The 10,563-nt window shown below is 36.1% G+C and overlaps 1 protein-coding gene across 1 annotated transcript in view; it reads left to right on the forward strand.

Annotated features, from left to right (window-relative positions):
• The window catches only part of LOC115414145 (sec1 family domain-containing protein 1-like), a 92,809-nt gene extending 89,711 nt beyond the window's left edge, over nucleotides 1–3,098 (forward strand). The window contains 3 exon segments of the mRNA XM_030127362.1: nucleotides 205–270; nucleotides 2,785–2,853; nucleotides 2,938–3,098. Coding sequence (XP_029983222.1) covers nucleotides 205–270; nucleotides 2,785–2,853; nucleotides 2,938–2,961 — 159 coding nt within the window. The 3' untranslated portion in view covers nucleotides 2,962–3,098.
• Nucleotides 3,099–10,563: the final 7,465 nt, after the last annotated feature.

Here is a 10,563-nt window from a genome sequence, read left to right on the forward strand (position 1 = left end):
GATTATTCATGACTGAACTGAAAGTAAACAGAATAAATGAATAAAAAGTGCACATCAAACCAGAGTGTCTGGCGGACGTTGGACATGTGTGTTACAGTAAATATTCCAGACCAGCTGAGGTCAAAGGTCGAACCAGTGCCTTTCCAGTAGACGTAGAACATGGATGTGAATGTCGGTTCCTCACTCAGACTCGTTGTGTTTCAGGCCATCGTTTTCGTGGTGGGAGGAGGAAACTACATTGAGTACCAGAACCTGGTGGACTACGCCAAGGTACCGTATCCCTGAGGCGTTTCCATGACAATGGTGAAGCAGGTTTTTTTCTGAAGGAGCGCCTACCTCAGTGTCTCCCAGTAAAACCCAGAGTGTTTCCAGTCAGTTCAGGTGTTCCGCTCACAGACTGAACTGATGAACAGGTTCACACTGGGTTCTGATAGTTGACCTTCAAACCATGAGTGTGCTCAGCAAGGTTCTAATAGTTCTGGATTTTTCATTGTAGTTTAGTTTTATTTAGGTTTGACTTTTTTTTTCTCTAATTCAGTTGGTTTTAATTCGTTTTTAGAGCAGGTTTGCTAATTTTTATTTTCATTTTTTTTCTAAATGCTTAGTTTTTAGTTTAGTTTTAGTTTTGTTGTATCTTTTCTCTTCTTTGCCGTCGTATTCAAATAAATCCCAGACAGGACTCTGCTGCTTTCTCCCAACCAAGGTTATTATCGTTAACGAAAACTAACGAAATGACGAAAACTAGAATTGTAAAAACAGTTTCGTTAACTGAAAATAATAAAAACTGTAATTAAAAGAAAAAACATAACTAACTGAAACTGTATTGTGTGTTTACAAAACTAACTAAAACGTATAAAAATTATGGATAAAATTCCCTTCGTTTTCGTCCTTGTCAATGTCGGATTGATATGAAATTGATTTATTTCACTCTAGCCATTTTAGCTGTTGGCACCATATGATATTTAACGGTCCGTCACTTGTGTTCACTTGTGGTTTCCAGTCGTCTTCTGGTCCCCACTCTACCTGGAAACATGGAGACTAAAGTTGGGAGAAAGCAGCAGAGTCCTGTCTGGGATTTATTTGAATATGACAGAGAAGAAGAGAAAAGATACGACAAAACTGAAATTAATACTAAAACTAAACTAAAACTAAACATTTAGAAAAAAACCCCAAAAACTATTAAAAACTATCAAACCTGCTCTAAAAACTAATTAAAACTAGAGAAAAAGAATTAGAGAAAAAAAAGTCAAAACTAAATAAAACTAAACAATAATAAAAAATCCAGAACTATTAGAACCATGGTCCCAACTTTAGTCTCCATGTTTCCAGGTAGAGTGGGGACCAGAAGACAACTGGAAACCACAAGTGACGGACTGTTAAATATCGTATGGTGCCATCAGATAAAATTGCTTGAGGGAAATAAATCAATTTCGTATCAATCTGACACTGACAAAGACAAAAACGAAGGGAATTTTATCCATAATTTTAACCCGTTTTAGTTAGTTTTGTAAACACACAATACACTTTCAGTTAGTTATGTTTTTTTTTCTTTTAATTATAGTTTTTATTTATTTCAGATAACAAAACTGTTATTACAATTCTAGTTTTCGTCATTTCGTTAGTTTTCGTTAACGATAATAACCTCAATGTGGAGATGCTTCTGGAGGACCCGCCCAGGTTCATCAGCTGACCGTCAGAGCTTCATCACTTCAGGAAACATCCGCTACTGTGCATTAGCTTCACTGTTCAACTGGTCAAGTGCATAACATGGTCCAAAATAAGCACGTATTTAGAAATGTGATGGAACATAAAAGGAGTGGACGTACAGCGATGCACATATGATCAGGAGGAACAACCCATAAATGTAAAACAGGCAGCGTCATGTTTACTAACAGGTTAAAACTTCCAACTGTTTCACATCCTCTAGAAAAACATTCCACTTTAATGTGCTCAACAACATCCAAGAGATCAGGCCAGTTTTAATTCAAAACAAATATTCATATCGTTAGCCTCATAGTATAATTACCAAACTCATACACAATGGACAAAAGTATGTGGACACGTTGAATTCAGGTGTTTTCTTTTCTCACAGGGGTCTGGGATACAAAACAATAATTAATGTCAGAATATAGTTTTATATTATGGGATAAATATCATTGCATTGGTTAGTTTGGCTTAAATTATTATCTCGTTTCTAAAATGCCTCAGAGATGATTTGGACTTAATTTCTTTCAATATTGATTTTTTTTTTTTTATCCATGACAGATTTTAAATGTTCTTCCTCTAAATTTCTACAATGTTTTTCAAGCTCTGACTGTAAATAATAATTTTCTTCTACCATCTACTTTCATCACATCTCATTAAGGAAGAAAAATCTACCATTAAACTTTAAGGAAATATTGATGTTTCTAAACTACAGTATATGGACATAAATATTGGGACACATCATGTCTACAGCTGTAAGATGAACCTGTTCATGATGGTCTGACATAGAAACATCAATATTAATAATCAATATGATATTTATCCCATAATATAAAACTATATTCTGACATTAGTCCTTAATGTTTTAGATCCCAGACCCCTGTTAGAAAAGAAACACCTGAATTCAATGTGTCCACATACTTTTGTCCATTTGTGTGAGTTAGGCCATTATGCTCTGAGCCTAACGATATAATAAATAAATGTCATAAATGATATTAAGTCGTGACGTAAACACTGGAGTTAAACCCTCAGTGTTTTCAGTCTTTCCTCAGTGACTCCTGGTCTCTGTGTGTTTTTCAGTCCAAACAGGGTAAGAAGGTGATCTACGGCTGCAGTGAACTCTTCAACGCCGCCCAGTTCATCAAACAGGTGAGGCCACGCCCATCTGCTTCCCAGCCCTCCTGGAAGGGGCCGTCCCACTCACTGCCTCTGACCTCTGACCTCTCTCCACAGCTCGCTCAGCTCGGACAGAAGTGACCACGCGGACCCACCTGTGACCCTTCCTCTGTTTTCTATAAACTCTGACCCCTGACCTCTGACCTCTGACCTGTAAATGACTAAACTCTCCTCGTCGTCTGTTTCTTCACTGATATTAAACCTGAACATGATCTGAACTCGCTGCATTGACTTTATTCACATCAGAACAAGCTCATGTCAGTTTATTCAAATATTCTTGTCTACTTTCAGTGTATTTTTTTTTTATCAGTAAATATTTCTTTAATGTAAAACACTGTTCGAGCTCCAGGACGTCTGCATTTAACCTTCTGGTATCCAGGTGAGCATATTATGCACACTTTGCACTTCATGTTATAAAAGGTCATATTATTTTTCACAATTTGTTTTAGATTAGAATTCAAAAGTTGTTATTTTTGCATGATTTTGAAAATTCTGACCCATCCACTAAAATCAGCACATTATAAACAGTGTTAAATTTCTGCACTAACACCCTTCTACCAAGTGAGTAAAAAATACACACCCACACATTTTAGCATTTAACATTTGACCCTCGCACAAAAAATAATAATAATGCATTAATTAATGTTAGTGTTAATCATTGACATATGCCAGGATGAAGAAATAAAAAATAAGTAATCCAATTTTTGTGCAGAATATTGGAAAAAAAAAAAGCTTTTACTGTTCAAAAAATACAAAAATGTGTTTACATTACAAGCATGGAATTTAAAGGGTTACAAATATGACAGTTATTGAGTATTTCCCATTTTTGTTTATGGCTCAAGTTGATGAAAAACAAAAAATGTAAAAAAGTTCAAAACAAACTTTATGAAAAACATGTTGACATTAGTACCGTACTGCACAGATTACACACTGTCGGTGTTGGGAAGGGCCTCTATGGACTCGATACCGGAGGGTTAATGTATTCTCCAGTTCTGCAAACAATGAAAGCAACAAAATACCAACAAAACAAAGGCGTCAGCGCCGCGTCAGTCCTGTTTCTGGGTAGAATTCCATCGACTGGAACAGACTGTGACTGTTCAGTCGAAGCCCATGTGCTTCTGTTTTCATTCCTTCGTGTCCGAGACCTCACACACTCACATTGTCAGTGTTAATCCAGCTCAGTGTCGCTGTGTTGACTCTGTTATGCTGACTTCATGACCCGGCAGCTGAAATAATGAGGAGGAGGAGTCTGGCCTCGTCGCTGGACCTGGAGGTCTGCGCCACGTGACCGATGGGGGTTTAACGTGTTCACCCATGAGAACAGATGGGGTTCGACCTGGAGTCAAACAACAAATGAAGTTTTAGACTGGAAAAAATCTACATCTGACCACGTGTATTTGTCTCATTTCTACTCAAACTGTCTCATCACACTTAAAATCAGACAGAATCACCTAAAGGAACTTTTTCAGTGAGATAGAAGAACTGATTTATAGACGATAGATCTGGAGAATCTTAATTCAAGAAATCTTACCAAGAGAATTTTCACTCGTTCCATTGGCAGACTTTTGCTTAATTCAAGCAAAATTATCTGGTAAGATTTCTTGAATTAAGATTTTCCAGATCTATTGTCTAAAAATCAGTTCATATATCTCACTGAAAAGTTACTCTTTAGGTGATTCTGTCTGATTACCTCCACCAGGAGGTGTTGTGATCACTTTGCCTTGTGTGTTTGTTTGCATGTGTGTTTGTTTGTTTGTTAGCAACTTTACGGGAAAACTATTCCAACCATCTTTACCAAATCTTCCCCACAGATAGGCCTAGGCCCTGGGACCAACCCATTAAATGTTGGGCCAAGTAGGCCAAAGTTCAAGGTCACAGCAAGGTCACAACATCTACAATTTTCCTGTGTCTCATCATTGAGCAATTTTCAAAAATTCATAAAAAATTCAAAACAACTCCGATTAGCCTCCAATTTGATCCACCCGTAGCTTAGAACAATATCTTGTATCTGGCACAAAATTGTCCACATCCACTGTGGAATGTGGACTCTGTGGACATTTACATTTAACATTGAAAACCCCATTTACCACACATTTTTCATTATAACTCAACAAATATTGATTGGAATTGAATCTAATTGGACATACACATGACTGGTACCAAGCTTCAACTTTTTCTGCTGTATGGAACAACCTTCAAACTGTTTAATTTAAAAAGAAATAGCCGATCCACACATGCACACCATTCAGGGTGCTTGGCGGAGGTTTGCGTTCTCTGAACACTTGTTTTAAGTGTGATGAGATGTTTTGACTAGAAATGAGAAAAATACACTTGGTCAGATGTAGATTTTCTCCAGTGTTTTCATGTAACTCAGTCAGGTGAACAACAGAAATCCAGCCTCACAGATTTCCTGTTTATGGAAGTATAGCAGGGGTGTCAAACATACGGGCCAAAAGGGTCCGACCTACCCATCAGTGCAAACATTACATTGAAGATATTAACAGTCAAGGGTGTCAGACTCATGTTAGATCCAAACTCCAGCCTCCAAATTGTACCAATATTCTGCCTGTTTTTAAATTTTGTGTGTTTATAGAGCCACTGTGATCTGTAACTTGTAATGAGCAAATGATAAACTGAGGCAAAATATTGTTAAAATTCCACTTATTTTTCTGAAGAAGTTTCAGGTTATATTATTTACGTTTTCTTCTTGAAAGGATAGTTTGTAAATGTAAGCATTTTTAGAATATTTCATAATTCCGTAATTAAACTTTTTTGCACTAAAACAAAGACAAAAAAAATGGTCATTATTTGTAGGTTATTATGTTAGTATTTTCCTTTAGATCATGTGAATGTGGAACCTGAACTACCATGACTTTGACATCCTGAAGTGTATTCATGCCACAGATAGTTGTTGTTGTCCTGGTCTCAGTCTGAAGGCTTTCCTGGTTAATAGATGCAGTAGATCCATGAGGCTGAATGTGATGGTGGATCAGACCTGAACCCAGAACCCACGGATAAACAACAGAAAACAGTCTGTCTTCAGCACATAGAATGTATTTGGAAATAAATCTGTCAGCGTGTCTTCATGTGCAGATGTTTCCTCTGTTCACCTCAGACCTCATGTACTTACCTGCAGGATGTGTGAGCCAATCAGGACGTAGTACGCGGCGTTTCCAGGTGACGCGTGCAGCCGTTGGTTGGTGAAGCAGCAGAACAGAGACCAAGTTCCACAGGTGAAGGCAGACACAGACCACGCATTAACGACAGGTTCCAGCTGCAGTCGGGTTCAGTTTAGGAAAAGACAGAAGGAAAACCAGCACACAAACCTCCTAGATTCACTGAACCTGGAAACTGTCGATTAGATTAGATTAGATTTTTTTTGTTGTTTTTAATTTTATGTCTTTTTATGTTTTCTTTTTAATCTATTCCTGTATTTTATTTTTTTAATTTGGGTTTTATTATTCTTTTGTACAGCACATTTTTCTTTATTGTACAGTTCTATGTCTTTTAATCTATTCTGTATTTATTCTTTTGTTTTGGTTTTAATTATTCTTCTGTACAGCACTTTGGTCCACTGCGGTTGTTTTAAAGTGCTTTACAAATAAGGTGGATTGGACTGGATAGATTAGATTAGAATAGAGTAGAATAGAATAGAATAGAATAGAATAGATTAGATAAAATAAAACTTTATTGATCCGTCAGTAAATTAGGGTTCCAGAAACAGTACAACGAATGTACAGGGTGGGGAAGCAAAATTTACAATGAACATTTAGTTGTTTTTTTCTCAGCAGGCACTACGTCAGTTGTTTTGAAACCAAACATATAGTGATGTCATAATCATACCTAACACTATTATCCATACCTTTTCAGAAACTTTTGCCCATATGAGTAATCAGGAAAGCAAACGTCAAAGAGTGTGTGATTTGCTGAGTGCACTCGTCACACCAAGGAGATTTCAAAAATAGTTGGAGTGTCCATAAAGACTGTTATAATGGAAAGAAGAGAATGACTATGAGCAAAACTATTACGAGAAAGTCTGGAAGATACTATTAAAGAAGAATGGGAGAAGTTGTCACCTGAATATTTGAGGAACACTTGCACAAGTTTCAGGAAGCGTGTGAAGGCAGTTATTGAGAAAGAAGGAGGACACATAGAATAAAAACATTTTCTATTATGTACATTTTCTTGTAGCAAATAAATTCTCATGACTTTCAATAAACTAATTGGTCATACACTGTCTTTCAACCCCTGCCTCAAAATATTGTAAATTTTGCTTCCCCACCCTGTATATATAAAAAAAAATATTACAAGAAAATAGTAATAGAATTATAAACACAGCAGTGGAAAAATAGGCAATTGCACATTAAGAAAGTACCAGCAGAAATCAATAATGAAGTAGTAATATAAATAATAATGAATTAGTTTTTATGTTATATTGTAATATGCACTATATATTTATATTTGTGTGTGTATGTATATATAAAATCTAAATCTTACCAAGTGTATTTGTCTCATTTCTAGTCCAAATATCTCATCACACTTAAAATCAGACAGACTCACCTAAAGAGGAACTTTTCAGTGAGATAGAAGAACTGATTTAAAGACAACAGATCTGGAAAATCTGATTTCAACAAATCTGACCAAGATCATTTTCACTTGTTCCACTGGCAGATTTTTTTTTTTTTTTTTTTTTTTTTTTTAATTCAAGGAAAAAAAAAAAATCTGCCAGTGGAACAAGTGAAAATGATCTTGGTCAGATTTGTTGAAATCAGATTTTCCAGATCTGTTGTCTTTAAATCAGTCCTTTAAGTTTCTTTAGGTGATTATGTCTTATTTTAAGTGAGATGAGATATTTTGACTGGAAATGAGACAAATACACTTGGTAAGATTTAGAATTTTCCAGTGAACATAGAAATATAAGTAATACATGTAAATAATAATAATAATAATAATAAGATAATAATAATGAATAATAATAATACTAATAATAATGATAATAATAATAATAATAATAATAATAATAATAATAATAATAATAGTCATTAAGGAAGCTAAATGACCCACAACCACCGAACATTGCCAAACATAAACTGCACGGTTCCACTGGTGGAACCTCAGACGTTTCCTGTACCTCAGCCTCAATAATTCACCTTACCATCCCGATTCAAACCCATCAGACTGATTATGTTTCAGTTTTAAACCGTGACCCGGTTGGTTCGGTTTCTGCTCTTTTACTCTAAGTCCTGGTTGGTGTTTTGGGTCCAGGTTTTCCTCGTGACCGTCCACCGCCCGCTGGGACTTCACTTTTATCTGCAGTGTGAGAAAACATGCAGGAACACCTCGTGACGCTAATGTTCTTATTCCAGACGGTTTAAACCTGAAACTCCACTCCTCTTTAAACCGACTTCGCTCTTAATGAACCTGACGTTTTCACAGGAACCAGTTAAATCTGAGGGAACTCATTTTTCCTCCTCCAGCCTCTGCACTCTTCTACTGGTTCTACTTTGATAAAAACATCGGCGCTGTGCTGTCGGATTCTCACATCCTGACAGTGAATGAGGCCTGGAGATACTGTGACCTTAAACACATCATGTCACAAAACTTTCTGCTTCTTTAGGCTTGGTAACATCAGAGAAGAGGTAAGACCATGAACACATCACGGAGACGTCAATCCAAACATCAGATGAAACACCTGATCAGAAACTCTTCTAATGTCATATATTCATGAATTACCCTTTAATTTACTCGTTCAATCCATCAGTTCATGAATATTATCATTAACTGATATCAGGGTGAGCATATTATGCACACTTTACTTCATCTTATAAAAGTTCATATTATTTTTCACAATTTGTTTTAGGTCAGAATTTAAAAGCTGTTCATTTTGTATGAGTTTTAAAATTCTGACCCATCCACCGAAATCAGCTTATTGTAAATAAATAAGGTTAAATTCCTACACTAACACCCTTCCACCAAGTGAGTAAAAAATGCACACTGACACATTAGCATTTAACATTTGACCTAGCACAAAAAATAATGTGAAATAACCAACGTGGATGTTAATCATTGACATATGACAGGATGAAAAGAAAAAAATAACAAATCCAATTTTCAAGTAGAATATTGAAAGAAAAAAAAGTTTTTGGGTTTCCTTTGTTTCCATTACAAACATGGCATTTAAGGGGTTAAAAAATATGACAGTTATTGAGTATTTGGTATTTTTGTTTATGGCTGAAGTTGATGAAATACAAAAAAAAAAAATTAAAAAAAGTTACAAACAAACTTTATGAAAAACATTTGACATTATTATGGCGCTCTTTAGGTGGTTAGGAAGGACATCTGGAGGGTTAATACAACTACAGTTTAACTCAGTTAAAATATGACAAAAATATGAATTTGTTATTTATTTTAACTCTTCATCTACTTTCTTTTCATTATCTACTTTATAACTTACTGTCATGTACTGAAGAGCAACGTGTATAAGCCGCTTTTCTTCTAATAAAAAGTTTAATAACAAAAAAAATCACAAAAATAAATCTGAAATGAAATCATGTGAACTCAAACCAAAGCTCAGTGACTGAAGCATCGGCTGAATGTGAGCAGAGCATCATGTGGAATCAAAATGTAAAATAATCAGAGTTCATCCCCTGAGGTTCAGCACAAACACAACGGAGGAAACTGATCTGACGCCCATGCTTTATTTGACTCTTTCTTCTTGTGGATGTGAATCTGTCCTCAGTGCACTGGCTTTGAAAATACAGGAAACATCCTGATAAATTACACCACACGTTTACGTTCGTGGGTCTGAGACGGTGCAAAGGAAGTCATGTGACACGTGTCCTGATACAAACTCTGGTAATGAGGGAACGTAAAGATTCACAAGCAGATGATAGAAAAGAGCAGAATAGAGTAGAATAGAGTAGAATAGAAAAGAGCAGAGTAGAGTAGAAGAGAGTAGAATAGAAAAGAGCAAGTAGAGTAAGAAGAGAGTAGAATAGAAAGAGCAGAATAGATAGAATAGAATAGAATGTTATTTTGTTGGTAGTAGTTTGTCACACACATAAACATGCACCTCACACTGAAATCCGTCTTCTGCCTTTAACCCAGTGGTTTCCAACCTTTTTGTCTGCTGACTCAATTTTAAAATCACACATTTCTGTTGACCTCAGACATTCAAACGGAGAAATATTTTTTGCTAAATTAATTGGTTTTTGATCCTGTAATAGTTTTCTATCCTCTGTTTCAAATCCAGGTATTTCAAGAGGACATTTAGTCTATATAATGTCTATTATTGTGGACGGAGGCAGTAAAGCCAGGTGTAATTACTGCACAGAGGGAGAGTTTGGAATTTCCTTGGTCAGGATATGGACAGTCAGTCCAGCTTGGATTTAAAAAGGAGGACAGTTAATACTGAACAAACTAGAAAAGCACTCGGAGAGTGCAGACCTCCACCAAGGCAGATCAGTGCCGCCCCCCCTTCATCACCACCAGAATTTAATCATTTGTTCCTTGTGCCAGTATCAACATTTCCTGAAATTTTCATCCAAATCATCCATAACTTTTGAGTTATCTTGCACACGGACAGACAGACAGACAAACCAACGCCGGCAAAAACATAACCTCCTTGGCGGAGGTAACAAGAACTCAAACTATGAAAGAGCTGCAGCATCTGAAACCGACCAC

Source organism: Sphaeramia orbicularis, chromosome 22 (genome assembly GCF_902148855.1).
Source record: "Sphaeramia orbicularis chromosome 22, fSphaOr1.1, whole genome shotgun sequence".
NCBI lineage: Eukaryota > Metazoa > Chordata > Actinopteri > Kurtiformes > Apogonidae > Sphaeramia > Sphaeramia orbicularis.